Source organism: Nomascus leucogenys, chromosome 3, assembly GCF_006542625.1.
Source record: "Nomascus leucogenys isolate Asia chromosome 3, Asia_NLE_v1, whole genome shotgun sequence".
Taxonomy (NCBI): domain Eukaryota; kingdom Metazoa; phylum Chordata; class Mammalia; order Primates; family Hylobatidae; genus Nomascus; species Nomascus leucogenys.
In genome coordinates, this window is record NC_044383.1 from 32758166 (window position 1) to 32778494 (window position 20329).

The 20329-nt window shown below is 37.6% G+C and overlaps 1 protein-coding gene across 3 annotated transcripts in view; it reads right to left on the bottom strand.

The window, feature by feature from the left end:
- The window catches only part of SLF2 (SMC5-SMC6 complex localization factor 2), a 54557-nt gene that overhangs the window by 32478 nt on the left and 1750 nt on the right, over positions 1-20329 (bottom strand). For 2 of the 3 annotated variants that reach the window (XM_003255346.3, XM_012505729.2), the window contains exons 2-9: positions 17676-17719; positions 16417-17150; positions 15281-15338; positions 8711-9708; positions 7660-7730; positions 3970-4092; positions 3407-3574; positions 2328-2430 (exon numbers count right to left, since the gene is read on the bottom strand). In XM_003255346.3, coding sequence (XP_003255394.1) covers positions 2328-2430; positions 3407-3574; positions 3970-4092; positions 7660-7730; positions 8711-9708; positions 15281-15338; positions 16417-17150; positions 17676-17719 — 2299 coding nt within the window. Of the gene's footprint in view, positions 1-2327; positions 2431-3406; positions 3575-3969; positions 4093-7659; positions 7731-8710; positions 9709-15280; positions 15339-16416; positions 17151-17675; positions 17720-20206; positions 20318-20329 lie in introns of those variants that run through there. The other variant, XM_030808384.1, reaches the window with a different exon arrangement.

Genomic DNA, 20329 nt, shown 5'->3' on the forward strand with positions numbered 1-20329 from the left:
GAGAAAGTGTTTAATGAATGACTAGTCTGGTTTTCAGAAAATAAATATGAAATTTATTAAAAAAAACTGCTTAAATGAAGGTATGCTTGTATGTCATAATTAGGGTTTGAATGGCTATAACGATGGGCCCACATCAACAAGAGGCAAATTAACGTAGATAAATGTAAAGTCTTACTTGGAGGTTTAAGAAACGATATATACAATTAGAGAATAATGAAGCCCTGGCATAACAGTAAATGAAGTTTTTTGTTTGTTTGTTTTTGTTTCGAGATGGGGTCTTGCTCTGTTGCCCAGACTGGAGTACAGTGGCATGATTAGTTTTTAACTGTAATAAGTAGAAATTTGTAGGTTTCTTCAGATGGACAAGAGTCTCACTGAAAACTGCTGGTAAGACAGACCTTATCTGGAGCATGTGTCCACGTATTTTCGGTGGAGGCAGTGAGGGAACACTTTAGGAGTGACATTGACAAGCTACTCCTTTACTTGGATCTTACCTTAACAGCAAGACCTTCAACTACTTTACACTTTAAAAAAGCAAACGTTCTCTCTCACCGTGGTACTCTCTGTATCTACCTTACCCTACATTTTCTTCATAGCACTTATCATCTGACATAATACACTTATAAATGTGTACACACACACACACACACGTTTATTGTCCATCTCCTCTATATTAGCATGTGGGCTTCATGAGATCAGAGACACTAATTTTTTCATTGCTGTTCTCTCCAGTGCCTGGCACAGCTGGCACTCAAAATGCCAACTATATAAAACAATGAACGAAAGGCTGTACTGGAATATCTCTCCAGTTCTCACCAAATACGAGATTTCTTGAAATGCTATCATAAAACCCAGAGTAGAAACTCCATGTTTTTCCCACTTTTCACTTTATATATAATAGCTGTAGGTCTCTGATACCATTGATACTTTTTTCCTTTTTGTTATAGGATTTCTAGGGCCAACACTCAGATATTATAAAGGACTCTTTTATCCTACGATTCCTTTTTCCTGAATGTATATTTTTCACACATTTAGGATTTTATTAAAGTGGAACACTCAGTAACCTGAGAATAACTTTTTTTTTTTTTTTTTTTTTAAACAGATGTGGTCTTGCTATGTTGCCCAGGCTGGTCTCAAACTCCTGGTCTCAAGCAATCCTCCTGCCTTGGTATCCCAAAGTGCTAGAATTACAGACATGAGCCACTGCCAAGAATAACTTGTCATTCATAATCATTCTCGTCTTTGGAAGAAGCATAATTCCCATCTAACTGGGTAGTTACTATAGTACTTGTTGATACAGAAGCTTTTATACTGGAAAAAGCCCCATTCATGCCCTCCCATATAAATGTCTTTTTTTTTTTTTTTTTGAGACAGTCTCACTCTGTCCCCCAGGCTGGAGTGCAATGGCGCAATCTTGGCTCACTGTAAACTCCACCTCCTGGGTTCAAGCAATTCTCCTGCCTCAGCCTCCTGAGTAGCTGGGATTACAGGCGCCCACGACCACACCTGGCTAATTTTTGTATTTTTAGTAGAGACAGGGTTTCACCATGTTGGCTAGGCTGATCTCCAACTCCTGACCTCGTGATCCACCTGCCTCAGCCTCCCAAAGTGCTGGGATTACAGGCATGACCCACCACTCCAGGCTGATACAAATGTCAAGAGTAAGAAACTTCTACATTGATCTGCATGAAGGTTCAAAGTATCTAGAGTAACATCAGGACTCTATACATAGCATCAATGATACCACTGATATTTAAAAAGTTACTAATTGAGTTAACTTTCTGGAATTATCATATCTTAAATTTAAGATAATTATTCAAGTGGATTTAAGCGTTAAATATGAATGGGGAAAAGAAACACTTGGTTGGATTTGCATCCAAAAAACAACTATATATATGAATGGGGAAATATTAGTATACAATTAAAATTCTGAAAATGTATATAGGTACCACCATAAACATGAAAAAAAGTTAAAAAGAAATTTAGGTATGTAAGCCTTAGAAGATCCCTTCTAAAACTAACTATAATAGTGATTTATCACTGTGGTGAAGGGTTCAGGCACAACTAACACTGACTGTCCTGTACAACTATCTACATTATCCCTTCCTTTATAATCTCTTTATATTGACTCTTTTTGCCACATTCTAAGCCACTGACATCATGGATGTGCTACATTAATTTTTTCTGCAGTAATGGATACATATGTAACAAACCTGCACATTGTGCACATGTACCCTAAAACCTAAAGTATAATAATAAAAAATAAAAAGTTTTTGACTTAGAAATATAGTAGGAGGCAACTATAACCCTCCAAACATTCCTCTTACCCGGAACAGCCACTTTAACACAGGGACAGGACACTGGACATAGTGATAAGCAGACGTAAGGAAACCTTGTGTTGTCAAAAAAATCTGATCTGTTTTTCCTGATCTGAAAAAATAAAGTAAAATCAACATGGCTATTAACTTCATGGCAAAATACTTCTACTATCACTACCAACACATCTGACATAATCAGAGAAATGAGCAAGCAAATCGTCTTCAGTCCATAGAGGTAGACTCTATATCAATATGGATGAGTTACTCATAAAATAAATTTAATTGATGGCCTAAAGCTGATCCAATCTGTTGGCTAGGCTCCACATTTAACTGGTGGACAAAGCTACATTTGCTGGTAGTGTTGAGAAAGAGCCTATCAAGTCTCAGACTGGGGAAGTACTTTAAAAAATCGGCAGCAGAACTGATGTGATCTCTCTAGAGCTGAGATATCATGCACTGAGAGAAATTAAATCAGTTTGGGCACTGTGGTGGAGATTACTAGTTGCACATCCCAGCATCTATTTTTGCCTTTCTTCTTGGTAACTGAACCCTGGTCTGTAGCTGCGAACACTGGCTGCCTGAAATAAACATCACTCTCTGGCTTCCCTTGTGGCCAAGTGTGGCCATATTGACTAAGTTCTATTCAACTAACTTAGTGGGTGGGAATGCTGTGTGGAATTTCTGGGAACTTGAACTAAAGGCTGGAGCTCTAATAGCACCCGAAGCTAGGTGCTAAGAATGGTGGAGAAGAAAGATTATATGGTAAAACTGGCAATCCAGCCCTGGACTTCCTACTTTTATACTTCTTTCAAATATACTTCTTGTTTAAACCACTATTATTTTGACAGTCACTGTTATTATATACTGATCTTAATCATAATTAATAAAGGCATACAATGTGTCAAATAACTATCCTACACTGCTTCCTATAATTAATGAAGAAAACATAAAGATCAATAGTAATAAGAGGATTAGGAAACTTAATGGGTCATAATAGAAATTAACCTTTTAGAAGATTACATGAGTCAGAAGTGTTTTAGAGTAATTTTTTATACATATAAAAGTAAAATGTCTATTTTTCTACTTACTTAAGAATAAGTTTTTCTACAGCACTTTGTCCAATAAAACCAGAGTCTCTTAAATCCAAGGTATACTGATTGAAAATTTTTCCAGAATTGAGGAAATTAAATATTTCTTCACCTGGATGATGATCAGGAATAGCATCAATTGTAACTGAAAATTTCTTTAGAAATTCCCTGAAACATAAAAAAAGTCAATCAATACCAAATTGTTACACTACATATAGTTTTGTATTTAAAAGCTGGGTGCAAAGAAAACTATTTTTTAAACCAATGTTAATCCCAAATTAGAAGATGAGCATGAGAAAAGTATGCTTTGCTTCTGCCACTTTTTGTAGTTGCTAGTCAAAAGCCACTAAATGTGTCTATGTGAAAAGAAACAATAACCAGGAGAAAAGATAAAAGATGAAACTTGGCCCTAACATTTGCCTTTCAAACCCATTACAGACAGATGAGAAACCTATCATAAATTATGCACTAACAGGCATCAATGGCCCATTTATTTTACAAAAACAAAACTAAAAAATGTAAAAACTTTAATAAGGTAAAATACATTATGAAAAATGCTATACTTGTGCTCTTCTAAGAGGCCATCCTCATCATCTGTACTGTCTTCTTCTCCAATTCTGATTGGGGATTTAATGCCTCGGCCTTGCCTTATGTCTTCTTGTAGTTGCTTCTGCAGTTCATCTAGCCTGAGAATTGGAAAGAATGTTGTAACAGTTTGCTCTAAAAATATTTTTAAAAAGTCTTTAGTTTATATCTAAAAGCAGCACAAAGAAAACCCTTATTAAGTACCCTGGTATATGACAAATTTTATTATACTATAGGTCAAATTATGTCTCCCAAATACATCATGATGTACAATTTTCATGAAAATAGATATATTTTAGGTGCTAGGCTTTTACCCAGTTACCAGTGTGGCATTAGAATAGTGTTCCATTGCATAAAAGACTTGAGGATTTCCATAAAGCTAGAACTTCAAGAATGATCTGTCCAAACCACTCACAGAATGGGAAAGGAAAAATGGCAAAGAATAAACATCACTAATTTGATCATCCTCTCTACTCTTTAAAGTTCACTTGGCTTCTAGATGCCCAACAACCTGATAACTAGGCTTTCTAGCAGCAGTAGTTGTCACTATCATCATCATCACAACACCTAACATTTACCGAGCACTTAATATGTGACAGGCACTGTACTAAGGGCTTTATATATTAACTCTTTTAACCCTTACAACAACCCCATGTAGTAGTTTATAACGCATTTTATAGATAAGAAAACCAACATTAGAAAAGCAAAGTAACTTGCAAGAGCTTGTAATGCAAGGATGTGGGATTCATAGCCAGAGAGTCTAGCTCTAGAGTCTTTGCTTATACTGCCTCTCCAAGATTAAGTTATTTTAAACAAGATTCTTACCCCAGCCACAAACAGTGGATAAGTACAGCTGAGGAGTAAATAACTAGTAAATGTACTGTTCTATCAATATAGAAAAGGGTCAATCATTCGATTAAACTAGTACTCCTGTCTTTCATTTGTGAAGTGCTTGATTTTAAAGGAGGAACTTCAGATTTCATATCACAGATCACAAGAATTCATGAAATATTTAAAGAATTTTATAATACAGAAAAGTTCTCTAATTAAATTCAGAAAGAGGGAAGCTTTTGAACTACTAATCATCTGAAAAATTCCTAAAGTTAGCTACTTGGTTATCAAGTTTGAGATATGTAGCACGTACTAACTTCTATGTAATCAAGTCAGCTGAGCTATTAGTGAAGTTCTCCAGGCTAGGTTCAAGGACACTCCTTGAATTAGCAAGGAATATACTTTCCCCCTCTTATTAGCAAAACCTGTCCATAATTAGTCACGTAAATTTCATTAAGATCATTATGATCCTCAACTTTTTTTTTTTTTTTTTTTTTTTTTTTTTGAGACGGAGTCTCGCTCTGTCACCCAGGCTGGAGTGCAGTGGCGCCATCTCGGCTCACTGCAAGCTCCGCCTCCCAGGTTCACGCCATTCTCCTGCCTCAGCCTCTCCGAGTAGCTGGGACTACAGGCGCCCGCCACCACGCCTGGCTAATTTTTTGTGTTTTTAGTAGAGACGGGGTTTCACCGTGGTCTCGATCTCCTGACCTCGTGATCCGCCCGCCTCGGCCTCCCAAAGTGCTGGGATTACAAGCGTGAGCCACCGCGCCCGGCCGATCCTCAACTTTTTGATCTCTCTCTCTCTCTCTCTCGTGTGTGTGTGTGGGGGGGCGGGTGTTCATCATAATTCTAAACTTTTTCCTCGAAAGAGTAACTTGATAGAAATATTTCAGAAAATTCTACAGGTGTGAACCCCCCCACCCACCAAACAACCCAATTAAAAACAGGCAAAGAATCTGAAAAGACATTTCTCCATTTGTATAACAAATGGCCAATAAGGACATGAAAATATGTTAACATCATCAGTCATTAGGGAAGGCAAACCAAACAATAAGGAGATACCACTTTACTATTAGGATGGCTATTATCAAAACAAACAAACAAAAAACAAAGAGAAAATAATGTGTTGGCAAAGATGTGGAGAAACTGGAACCCTTATTCATTGTTGGTACAAATGTGCAATGGTGCAGCCATTGTGGAAAACAGTGTGGCGGTTCCTCAAAAAATTAAATGGAATTACCATATAATCCAGTAAGTCCACTTGTGTGTATATGCCCAACAGAATTTAAAGGAGAGACTTGAAGAGATATTTGTATACCCATGTTCATAGCAGCATTATTCACAGTAGCCAAAAAGTAGAAGCAATCCAAAGGTCCACTGACAGATGACTAAAGAAAATGTGTTATATACATAATACAGTGGAATAATCAGGTTTAAAAAGAATGGAAATTCTGACACATGCTACAATATGAATGAACTCTGAAGACACTGCCCTGAATGAAATAAGACAGTCATAAAAGGACAAATATAATACCACTTACGTGAGATAACTAAAACAGTCAATTTCATAGGGACAAAGTAGGAGGGTAGTTGCTGAGGGTGGGAGGAAGGGGAAAATGGGGAGTTTTTGTTTAATGGGTATGGAGTTTCAGTTTGGAAAGATGAAAAAGCTCTGAAGCTAGATGGTGATAATGGCTGCACAACATATAAATTTACTTAATGCCACTGAACTGTACATGTAAAAATGGTTAAAATGGTAAATTTTATATGTATTTTCCATTTAAAAAAAACACAAAAAATTCTATCCATGCTTTCGATCTGGAATTTCAGCTATCAGATACTAGTTGTAATAAACAGAAAGGAATTTATATTATTAGTTAGTATACTATAAAAACCTGGATCTTTTGATCCAGTCTATGAAAAGGAGAACCCGTTTTATTCCCCCCCCCTTTTTTTTTGAGATGGAGTCTTGCTCTATTGCCCAGGCTAGAGTGCAGTGGCGCAGTCTCGGCTCACTGCAACCTCTGACTTCCGGGTTCACGCCATTCTCCTGCCTCAGCCTCCCCAGGAGCTGGGACTACAGGCACCCTCCACCACGCCCAGCTAATTTTTTTTTTTATTTTTTAGCAGAGATGGGGTTTCATCATGTTAGCCAGGATGGTCTCGATCTCCTGACCTCGTGATCCACCCACCTCAGCCTCCCAAAGTGCTGGGATTACAGGCGTGAGCCACTGCGCCCGGCCCCCGCTTTTTTTTTTGAGACGGGGTCTTATTCTGTCACCCAGATTGGCGTGCAGTGGCTCAATCACAGCTCACTACAGCCTTGACCTCTTTGGGCTCAGGTGATCCTCCCAACCTCAGCCTGTTGAGTAGCTGGGACCATAGGCATGTGGCACCATGACTGGCTAATTTTTGTATTTTTTGTTGACCAGCCATGTTGCCCAGGCTGGTCTCAAACTCCTGGGCTCAAGAGATTTGCCTGCTTTGGCCTCCTAAAGTACTGGATTACAGGCATGAGCCACCACACCTGGCCTCTTTTTTTTCATTTGAGACTGGGTCTCACTCTGCCACCCAGGCTGCAGTGAAGTGGCGCCATCACGGCTCACTGCAGCCTTGAACTCCTGGGCTCAAGTAATCTTGCCTGGGTCTCCCAAAGTGTTGTGATTACAGGCATGAGCCACTGCATCCGGCCAACATATCTTATTCTAACACAGTTGACAACACAGTCCAAAATGCACGCTAATTTCTCATGAGTTTTTAAAAAAGGTAAATTAAAAGTAAGCCACACAAACAAGCAGAATGTTAAATTTAGCAAATTAATCTTCATGCTAACGAACCTTTCTGTGTCTTCCATTTCCTTCACTAGACGTTCTAAGGTATTTGTGTAAGTTCCAGGATGAACAAGTCCCTAAAACAAGAAAATTTAGAAATACTTTACAACATGTCTTAGTAGAAGAACTGGGATGTTTTAAGTAATTAAGGGTACGAAAGACTATTTTCTATTTCAATAATCTGGGCCAGGATAACACCTTTCTTAAAGGATAATTTTCACCATCATGCTTTAAATCTAGTATTTTGCACCGCAGACAATTTGATTTTACTACCTATTAGGAAAGGCAGTACTTATAAAACCCTGCTAACTTTGAGATGTGACTGCAAACACTCAAGGACTCTGTGGCTACCCTGTCTTTACTTTTAAATTCTATTTTAGTAGAATCAAACTACTAATTTTTAGGTGTTACCATGGAATATTAACACCTTCCCCACCAAATTTTACAGACATCTTAGAATTTAATTCGGCTTATTCCCAAGATAGAATGAAGCACTTTATAAATAAAATTGCACACCACAATCAACAACATTTCTACACTCTACCTTCATTTACAGATGTGGTCTCCAAAGCAGGGGGTGTGCAAGGTGATCCATTGGGGTGCAGGAAGAAAATAATAGAACTTCTATTTATATGGAACTTCTATAGAGACTCCAGTAGAACTTAGTAACTTCTACGTCACTTCTACAGGAAAATACTTATTTTTCTCTTCTTCTTCCTTTTAAATTCTGTTTTTGCATATGCTTTAGAAAGTACACAGTATTATAGTGGTACATATATATAATCTAAAGGTATACATATATGTTGGGGTACATGCTCAAAAATTGTTTTTACTAATAGAAGTGTGTGTGATCAAAAGAGTTTGGAGACCACTGACTTACAGTAATAAAACTAAAGATATGGAAACTCATTTACCAAACAAGAATTATTCAATTTTCAGTACAATTATGAGTTATAATAAATACTAAATTTTAAAGTGAGTTCCAATAATCCACCCCTTTCACTTATTAATCATCTTTCCCTCTTCAAGTAAAGATAAATGTCACAGAACCACTTACTGTATAGTCTGATGACTGAGATCTAAGCCCCTTGGAAAGAGCAGGAGGCTTTCCTGTAGTTGCAGGAATCTGATTGAAGTTCAAAGCCATTATTTCTTCCAGTGACTTTAATGTTTCCTCTTCCTCATCACTGTCTAGGTTGTAACCTAAACTTTCTTCATCACTATCAAAATCACCCCTTAGTTTTCTTTTCAGTGCACTGCTACCTGCATTGGCATTTCCTGAACTCTCTCTTTCTGAAGGGGCTTTATCTGAAGGTGCTGCAGGGCTTGGGATACATGGCACAACTTCCAAAGCAGCAGGGGGAGACTTTGTAGGAGTGCCATATTCTGAGCGCAAAGGTTCCCCAGAAATTTTCCCTGAAGATACATTAGAGTCGGCCTTATTAGTCTTTGCTTTGTGTTCCTTGTGTTTGGTGGATTCTGTAGAATGCCCAGAACATTCTTTAGATGAGGAACGCTCTTTATCTTTTTTAGAAACTGGAAGAGCACAATTTTTAGCATTTAATGGTACTAGAGAGGAACCAGCACTTGGAACATGGGAAAGTAAAGGTAGTTTTGTCTCCTTCTCCTTTGTCATGGAGTTAGCGGTTTTATTTTTCTGAAGGTTGCTAGCTTTTTTAATTGCAGACTTTTCCTGAGATAAAGGTAAGTGGGGTTTCTGCATCTTAGTCTCCTTGGTAGCTGCCACTCGGATTTGGTCACTATTCCTGGTAGAATGGTGGCCAGAATTGCCAGAATTTGAAGGTGCCAAGCCTGCAGAAGAGCGATCAGTTTCATCATTTGGTTCCTTGGATATATCTTCTAAGCGCAACACATCACCAGGTGTCTTCAGTGCAATATGTTTTATAAATTTTTCTTTCTGATGTGGTCCATCAGGACGCTTCTCAAGGAAGGACTCTCTTGCTTTTGGTATCATAGCTTCTCTTGTGCTTTTCAGATCTGAGTCCACAGAGTTCCTTTTTCTTTTTTCAGGGAATTTATTCTGCTTAGAGCCTGCTAAAATTTAATTTTTGTTAGATTAGTGAAAAGTATACTTTCCAACTTTAGTAAAGTTTATTCAGTGAGTATCTAGAACTCCCTAATGAAATGTTTAAAATTCTAAGTATTAAGGCTGAGATTAGTCACCATATATGGAACGCAGAAAAAGAGTTAATGCTATTTATCAACTGGATAAATACTGGTGTCCAAGAAATTTAAAGCTAATGACAAATGCTCATTTTAATTCCAAAGCTATGAAAAGTTTACCACCTTAACAGAATTAAAGATGCCACTCCCTAAAACAAACAACTGCATATTTGTACCAAGTTAAGGATTCCATAGGCACTTTTGGAAATTCTTTTAGACCTAGGACTACCTGGTTGCAGAAATGTAACACTTCTACATTTAAATGTATAGTACCTTAAAACACATATAGGATAAACACTTGAAGGCAGATAAATGTTAATTTCTCATTAAAAAAAAAAAAATCACGCTGTGTCCCAATGCAGTATGACCGGTGTACTTACAAAAGGGAAAATTTGGAGACAAAGACAGACATGCACAGAGGGAATACAAGGTGAAAATACACAAGGAAAAGATGCTATGTGACTGGAGTGATGCAGCTGTAAGTCAAGAAATGCCAAAGATTGCAAGCAAACACCAGAAGCTAGAAGAGGTAAGGAAGGATTCTCCCCTAGAGTTGCCAGAGACATCATGGCCCTTCTGATACCCTGATTTCAAACTTCTAGCTTCCAGAACTGTGAAACAATAATTTCTGTTGTTTTAAGCCACCTGGTTTTGGCACTTCGTTATGGCAGCCCTAGGAAACTAATATAAGCTATATTTATTATAGCCCCATCCAGAAGTCCTTTAATAACCACATACATTTGAATGAACCAGTTTTTAAAAATTCATATTGTGGGCTGAGTGCGGTGGGTCACACCTGTAATCCCAGCATTTTGGGAGGCCAGAGTGGGCAGATCACTTGAGGTCAGGAGTTTGAGACCAGCCTGGCCAACATGGTGAAACCCTGTCTCTACTGAAAATACAAAAATTAGCTGGGCATGGTGGTGTGTGCCTGTACTCCCAGCTACTTGGGAGGCCAAGACAGGAGAATCGCTTGAACCTGGGAGGTGGAGGTTGCACTGAGCCGAGATGGCGCCACTGCACGCCAGTCTGGGCAATAGAGCAAGACTCCGTTTCAAAAAAAAAAAAAAAAATTTCACTTTAACCTGGTGCAGTGGTGTGTGCCTACATAGTCCCAGCTACTCAGGAGGCTGAGGTGGGAAGATAACTTGAGCCCAGGAGTTCAAGACCAGCCTAGGTACCAAAGCAAGACTTCACCTCACAAAAACAAAACAAAAACAAAAAATTCACTATTTGTGCAATCAGTATTCCCCAAACCAGATTTCCCTAAAGCAGATTTTCTGCACATGGACAGATGTCTCCACTCCCCAAGAGTTTGCTTTAAAAACCTAAAATGGCTGGGCACAGTGGCTCATGCCTGTAATACCACAACTTTGGGAGGCCAAGGTGGGGGTTCGTGAGCTCAGGTGAAACCTTGCCTCTACAAAAAGTACAACCCCCTCAATCCCTTCTCTACTTAGAAAATTTATTATCTTTTGGCCATGTCCAGCGGCTCACGTCTGTAATCCCAGCACTTTGGGAGGATCACTTGAGCTCAGGAGTTTGAGACCAGCCTAGACAACATGGTGAAACAGTCTCTACAAAAAGCACAAAAATTAGCCGGGTGCGGTGGCATGTGCCTGTAGTCCCACCTACTTGGAGGCTCAGGTGGGAGGACTGCTTGAGCCCCGTGAGGCTACAGTGAGCTGCAATTGTGCCACTGTATTGTGCCAGTCCAGCCTGGGCACCAGAGTAAGACCTTGTGTCAAAATGAGTAAATAAAATAAAATAAACCCTCCAAAACCAAACTTGAGAGGCAATTATTATTTGGATAGCTTGATCAATATATAATCTGAAAAATTCAATTTATAAAAATGAAATTAACTAATTAATAAACAAATGCCCTTATCTCTGTTCTTTTACAGATATCTCCCATTACCCGAGGAAATCATTCCATCCCATTCAGTTTTCTGGGGTTAAATGTCTTACAAAAAGGACAGGGGTCACAGGCTGAGAAATTAAATGACTAAACAAAAGAGAAGATTTGGGGTACTGATTATCATACTTTAAAGTATGGGATTACAAAAAATGAGCTACAGAGCTGCCAGTTTGAGTTTTATTCCATTTTTCTAGAGAAGTCAGATAATTTAAATATAGCTAGAAATGAGGAAAAATTCCTGCTTTGCTCAGGCATTATCCAGGGTTGATCCAGGAGGAGACAAACACTGTTTGTGGAAGATGTTTAGGATAAGTCAGCTTATTAAGGGGTTTCATCATCTAGAATTAGAGAAAAGTGAATTGGTACTGCAGGTAGGATCCCCTTTAGCAAGCTCTTCAGGTCAGGTGATTAATTGCAAAATGTTCATAATTCTTTTTGTATCCTTTGTCAGCCTGTAGAGAATAGTTTTATAGTTTTTCAAATATTTCAAATATACTAATACATAAAATATTCATATAAGAGAGAGATTGAGTTTGTAAAAAGAAAAAAAGGAGGCTGGGCATGGTGGCTAACGCCCGTAATCCCAGCACTTTGGGAGGCTGAGGCAGGAGGATTGCTTGAGCCCAGGAGTTCAAGGCTGCAAGTGAGCTATAATCTCACCACTGCACTCCAGCCTAGGAGACAGTGAGACTCCATCTCAAGAAAAAGGAAAAATCCAAAGGTCATTAATAGGTGATTGGTTATTAATCAGTTATGAAATGTACTAGCAATGGATTAAATTTCCCCTCAGAATTCAGCCAAAAGACAGAGCTCTAGAAGACCAAAGGGCCAAATGCCTATTCTAACATTACTTCTGAAATCCCTGAACTTGTAATGTGATTAATGATTGCGTGATTACATACATTACCATGACAATTCAGTGTATTAACAAGATGAACAAGACATATCATTTGGATTTTTATTTTTATTTATTTATTTTTTTTGAGTCTGAGTCTTGCTCTGTCACCCAGGCTGGAGTGCAGTGGCACCATCTCAGCTCACTGCAACCTCTGCCTTCCAGGTTCAAGCAATTTTCCTGCCTTCGCCTCCTGAGTAGCTGGGATTACAGGCTTGGGCACCATGCCCAGCTAATTTTTGTAATTTTAGTAGAGACGAGGTTTTACCATGTTGGCCAGGCTGGTCTCCAACTCCTGACCTCAGGTGATCCATCTGCCTTGGCCTCCCAAAGTGCTGGGATTACAGGCATGAACCACCGTGCCTGGCTTAGATTTTTAATAATTTGGCTATCAGACACAATAAGCATTCTTCATGCTATCTAGATTGAAATATCCCCTTGTCCTTTGCATGTTGAAATTCTGTTGATGTTAGTCAATTGAAGTCTAAATGTATATTTATTAAGAGTATAATGCTATAATTATTAGTGATTATGAAATACATGCAAAAATATTAGTAATAAAAATGTAAGTGAAGGCAACCAACATAAGTCAGCCTCTGAAAATACATAGAAAGCATCTTTTCCAAGCAGTACTCAAAAACTTTGCTAGGTGGGATTATATAAATGAAACTACTTTAGCCATCATGAATGAAATTTGCAAATCCAGGAAATGAAAAGATTTTTTCAAATCTTAAGTCAGAGAAAAAAGAAAAGGAATAATGTGGTAGCCACACCACCAGCAGCAGCCCCTTATATAAAATAATATTTTGTTCTTCCATTAACTTTGGTGCAAAGTGATCATGTATTTAGTATTAAAAATGTGCAATACAGTGAGTGCAGAAGCAATCTCCTGGCTGAGAAATTCCTGTTCTTCTACAATAATGTCAAAATTCACTAAAATTTGGTCATAAAATCAGCAACATTATAAAAATTAAATAAACAAAAAACACATAAAACTTTAGATTTATTCCTGTATCCTAGAAGTTCCTTCTATAATGGTAAAATATGGTTTCAGTCTTGGCTGAAGATTGATTTTACTAGTTGAGAGTTCTTGGTCAAAATGCAATGCACCTCTAAAATATAAACAAAATGAAGGAGTAGATGAAACCTGAAGGAGGAGTTAGAACTGTCTCTCTGTACTTTGGCTTTTCCATCTCTAAAAGTAAACCACCATATAAAGTTATGAAGTTCAAACGAATTAAAAGCACATAAAATGGCATAGCACACAGTAAGTACTCAACGAAAGTCAGCTATTATTATCATGTCCAGTGTATCTTACTGAATGTGGGAATTTGTTTTTCAAAATGTATAGTCACATCAGGAAAAAAGTCAGATACACTAGACTATTAACTGTTGTTAGTTGTGGAGACCTTTCATTTCTTGTTGCAAACTTCTGCAGTGTTTGCTTTTTTAATCTTCTATTTTCTAGTTTTAAAAAAAGATAAAATGTACTGAATTAACAGATTTGTTATTTTATATTTTTTTCAATCAATAAATGCTAAAAGTACAAACTAATGTCATGTAGATATCCTTGAAATTTAATATTAAAAAGGGATCCTTGGATTTGAAATATTAGAGAACACTGCTTTTTACCATGGTAACAGTTTCAACCTTATACAAAGCATCTTCAACATAATACCAACACCTCAGTCTACAATTCCATGATTATAAGATTATGTTTCCTGGGGGCCCAGTGCGGTGGCTCATGCCTGTAATCCCAGCACTTTGGGGGGCCGAGGTGGGCAGATCACGAGGTCAGGAGATCGAGACCATCCTGGCTAACGTGGTGAAACCCAGTCTCTACTAAAAATACAAAAAATTAGTCGGGTGTGGTGGCAGGTGCCTGTAGTCCCAGATATTTGGGAGGCTGAGGCAGGAGAATGGTGTGAACCCGGGAGGCGGAGCTTGCAATGAGCCGAATCGCACCACTGCACTCCAGCCTGGGCGACAGAGTGAGACTCTGTCTCAAAAAAAAAAAAAAAAAGAATATGTTTCCTGATGTAGCCAAGGATTCAGGAGGAAACACTGAATACCAGTATGAGAAACATACTGTTATGAACTCCTGAAGAAGGCAGAAAAGATTCAAGACAGATTACAAATTATATGTACTAGGTCAGGTGTGGTGGCTCATACCTGTAATCCTAGCACTTTGGGAGGCCGAGGCAGGAGAATCGCTTGAGCTCAGGAGTTTGAGACCAGCCTGGGCAACATGGCGAAACCTCATCTCTACAAAAATACAAGAAATTAACCAGGCATAGTCACCCACATCTGTAGTCCCAGCTACTCAGGAAGCTGAGGTGGGAGAATCATTCGAGGCCAGGAGGTCAAGGCTTGCAGTGAGTCGTGATCATGCCACTGCATCCCAGCCTGGGTGACAGAGTAAGACTCTGTCTCAAAAACAAACCCAAATTATAAGTACTAGATTCAGGGACTATTTTTTTTAATATGATTTTATGAAACTCTTAATTAATATGAGACACTGAATTCATCCCCAAGAAGGGAACTGCATATTTAAACAAATTTGTTTTAAAAAGCAGTGCCATTAAAATGGAAATTTATTCAGAAATCCAAAAATTTAATTTTGATTCTACCTGAAGTAGGTTCCCATGAATCAGAAGAGGATCTTTTTCTTGAGAGATGTCCATTTTCCTATGAGCAAAATGAGATAAAATTAATTAAGTGTTGGGGACAGTAAAGAATGTGAAGGCATTCTTCCTAACATTTAAACACAGATTTCTAGATTGAATAAGGCAAGCACCCATATTTGGAGGTAAAGCCTAATGTCTATAATAAAATATTTAAAGATCTTAAGGTTTTTGTCATAAAAATTAAGGGCATTTGTATCATAAACATGTAAAAATATCATAAAAATGAAGTCAGTTTTCATAATGCTGATTTACGTTTATATCAATAATTCAAGAATATTATATTAGAACACTGTATTTTTGAGACAAGGTCTTGCTCTGTCACCCAGGCTGGAGTGCAATGGTGTGATCAAGCTCACTGCAACCTTGATCTCCTGGGCTCAAGCGAGCCTCCCACGTTAGACTCCTAAGTAACTAGGCCAACAGGCACATGCCGCCATGACTGGTTATTTATTTATTTATTTTTAGTAGAGCCAAGGTCTTGATATGTGGCTCCGGCTGGTCTCAAACTCCTGAGCTCAAGCAATCCTTCCACCTAGGCCTCCCAAAGTGCAGGAAGCAGGAAGATCGCTTGAGGCCAGGGGTTCAAGGCCAGCCTGGGCAGTCTAGGGAGACCTGTCTCTACAAAAAAATACAAAAATTAGTCAAATATGGTGGCAGGTACATGGAGTCTCGACTACTTGGGAAGCTGAGGTGAGAGCATCATTTGAGCCCAGGAGTTTGAGACTGCAATGAGACATGATCATGCCATAGCTCCAGCATGAGCGACACAGCAAGACTGTCTACACATAAATAAATAAGACTATACTTGCCTTAAAAAAAAAAGAATGCTTACTTTTCTGACTAAAAAAGATCTTTGTTCCTGGTCTGAAAAAACTAAGGATAAGAAACACTGCTTTACTAAGTTCGATGAAGGGCAACTGGAGGAAACCTAATGAAACCAGCTTCTACACAAAATGTGCATAAGTATTTCCTTTAGGAAAGACATCAATGTGATGTAACAACTCTTAAATATTTTTAAATTTAGTACTCTAAATATGATATAGCAGTAGCAATGCTAATTCAATAATTCTTACACATACCACATTTGATAGATTATTCTTTCCAGGTATGATGTCACTCTGTTTCCTTTGTTCCTGCCTTGGTTTATATTTTCTTTCTATACCAGAAGATTTTAAGGAAAGATTGCTTGCTTCTGAGAAAGAATTCTCAGAGTTGATTCTCTGCTCCATTTGCTCCTTTCTCAACCTCTTTAGTTCTCGTTCTCTGCAGTAAGAAGCTAGTGACAACTGGAATTTAGCTCCCAATGGGCTTTCTCCCGGGTGGTGCCTGGACAGGCTGCTCCTGCTGCTAAGACTTCTGGAGCTGTTCTTGAAGATGTCAGCTTCTGCCACTGTGGTCTGCTTTTTGGAGTCTGCATTGGTTTTGCCTCGATCTCTAGCACTCTTCTCATTATTTTCATGAATGAATAGTGACTTCCTTCTCTCTGCGGATCGATGTTTTTTCTTTGGTGACTTCATCTCCTTTGGCAAGTGATATGAAGAAGGAACATAGATATTTGTTCCTTTGGCTAAATATTTGGAGGCCAGTGACACACAAGGCCGACGTGACTCATGTATACCATGATCTTCATGGTGCTCTTTAACACCTTTCATGAAAGCTTCTATAATAGGGCTCTTTTCTGGTGGCACCCTTTTGGGTTTAGATTTTTTTGGTGAGGATAGTTTCCTTTTAAACTGCTCTGTCCCAGTGATAGACAATCTACTTCCTTCATATTTGATGTTTGATTTTTGTGGTGAATCCAACATGTGTCTGTCTAGCCAATTAAAACACATACAAATTGCATGTTACTAAAATATTTAATATTTATCTAAATTATTAATGTTTAAAATATAAATTAAACTAATGTTACCACAAAAGTTTTCAAACCAACAACTTGGATAATGATACACACTTTATTGGGGGATATAGGAGAAATTAAGACATGATTTATTTGTTAAAAGCCTTAGTTTCATAAAGCTCTCTTTTGGTACATCATATAACTTCCCTATGGCTCTATAAATTACTGTGTTAGAGAATCAAAATAGTATGTATTATGAACATTAAATTTTTGACTAGAATAATATTTTAAATGTAAGAAAACATAACAGCAAAAAGACTTTCTTCATGATATTTAGAACTTCAGTTTATCCTTGTAAAACAAAATACTGCATCTTCATTTTATTTCCAATTTTGAACACTACATTTACTAAAACAGTTTAGAGTAGGTTTTAAAGTTGAATCTGTCTCTCTCCTCACCCCCAACATAGCCCACAAAAAAATGCATCAACAGTGTACATACCTTGTTTTGAAGCTGGTTTGAAGAAATCTATAATTGACTGCTTCCTGAAAATAAAAGCATAATATGGCATCATATAAGCAAATATTAAAACCTTCACAATTCAGATTAAATGGAGAAAAGTTAGATTTATAAAATAAAGGCTGGATTTCACTATTTGGTTTAACTAATAAAGTTCTGATAATGGTAACAATGCTTTGCTAAACTGTTCATTAAAAAAATAGAAAATATAATGTATCACTTCCTATAGGAGTTCATTTATAAAAATACAACTGAGGTTTATATTATTTATAGTACTTAAATAGGTAAGACTGGTGTGTAGACCCAAGGAATTAGTACAGAGTGCTTCTTAAGACTGAAATGTTCCCAGCTACATGGTAAAATGCAACATCTTGGGTATCAGCATATGAACCTACTTGTTCTCTGCAGACATTGATACAAAATAACTACTTAGTATCCAAGTACAGCTGCGTTTTAAAATTTAGAATAAAAAGCTAAAAAAAACCTCAATAGATGTATGCCAAATTAATAATGGGGATTATAAAAATGGAGTAAAACTTGAACAGACTCTCATAACAAGAGTAGAACAGTAGATGGTAGAATGGCAATATAGGTGATTTGGCTGATCTAGGGAATCAGTTGAAGAGGAGTTTGATGGACAAAGGCAGAAAAGAAAAATACCAAACTTATGCTACCCTCTTTATACATTAAGATGCTAATCTAAGTAACAGCAGAAATTAGAATGAGTTGTCACAACTAGTTTCAAATTCTTAATTTTTTATCAAAGAATCCTTAAGATAGTTACAAAAATAACACATTGCTTGGGAAAAACACAAGGAGAAAAGGAAGAAAGTTAACAAGAATAACAAAAACCAAATTAATTTTTAAGGATTTCTGTACCATAAAGACTGGATTTCATTATCTGGTTTAACTAATCAAGTTCTGACATTGGCAATAATGCTAAAGTGAAATAGGAACCCATTACCAGAATTCGTATTCTGATTTGTTCACTGTACTTAAGAGTTGTCAGCTGCAAAAAAGGGGATGTTATGATATGCTGAACAAAAAATTAACTTTCTGGTAAACTTTGCTAAAATGTATCATTTTACTGAAAGAGAATAAGCTATAGACTATTGATTTCCCTAAACATTCATCCACTATGAGGTTGGAATGCTCAGTGAAAATTCCAACAATTCAAGTTTCTTGAAGGTTAAGCTTCTTGTACACTTTACTGGTCACATTAGAAGAGCAATGCACATCTTTACTGGTTTACCAAGTCCATCACGCTTGTTTTGAGATGTTGGTATAAAAGCTAAGTGCTTATGAGATGAATATGAGTGACAGGCTATGGAAGAATATATGTATTTGTTTACATAAATTATACTAGGCAAATTAACTCCACCAGAGTAAATGCTGGAGGTTCTGCAAAGGGGAGGAGGATGATACCTTGTTATTGATTGAGAAGAGATGGGAAGGGACCCAGAAGCAGCTAATTTGTTGCAAACAAGATAATTCTAAATGCATTTTACTAAATGTAACACTGTATCTCTTTCCTAAAATATTGGACCTCAGACTCCTTTTTGATTAATACACCAGAAAGAGAAAAAATGGTTTTGGGTAAAACATACAAGAAACCTGTAAAATAACCATGAATGTAACTTTCAAGAGGTAGGTTCTCTAAGTTCATATGCACACAAATGTCCACTGCTTATTTAACTGGCTAAAAAAAAACACACACACACAATTTTAACAGTTTCACAAACCCTTATCTGAACCTTCTGGGGCCAAATGTGTTTTAGAATTCTGAATTTATCAGATTTTAGGAAGGGGATAACTTGGATGTATTATGGAAAGTCCCCAGTGGGGTCTCGTGCTGCAACCTGTAATCAAATCCACTGATATTTCTGCAGAAAAACATGAATATTCACACTTAATGGGATAAAGACCACAAACAGCCTTACATTAGTTTCAGTCAGATCTGGCTGCCAAATAAGATGTGGTGCCAAACTTACTGAAAACGTTTGGTTTTCCTAGCTTTCTGGCTTTCAGAGTTAAGATAAAGGATTGTGGGCCTGTACCACAGTATTAGAACATGAATATTGTTAAAACTTACTACAATTTAACTTAAAATAAAAGACAGTACCAAGTTCGTAGGGAATTTAAACATGTTTTATTGTCAGGATGTCATTAGATGAAACTCCCCATCTCATTACATAGCTCCCACAAAATCTTTACAAAAAAATTAGCCTCTTGGAGAGGCGTGAAGTTACTGAAAGAGAAAACACGTCACATTTCAAATCTGCAAGTTCTTTTAAGTATGAATTAGCGTGCACGCTGGACTACAAAGTAATTGGTGGAAGGGATTCCCTCATCACAGGTTACATAATTTCACCCCCAACATAGAAAAGGTTTATATTACTAAACCACTAGGATCAGTAGAACTGACAACGTACAGAAAACGATCTAAATATGCATTAAGCAGTTAGGGTCCCGGGTCAAACTCTTGCAAAGGAAAAAAATCACGTTCTTTCTACCTAAGGCGGGTTCTCCGTAGCTGTCCAGGCTGGTGGTCACTAGACCAAGAGCAGCTGCCCAACTACAGAGAAGCAAACTCCAACTCCCAGAAGCCCCTGCGCCGAGGCGGGGCGGGGGTTTGC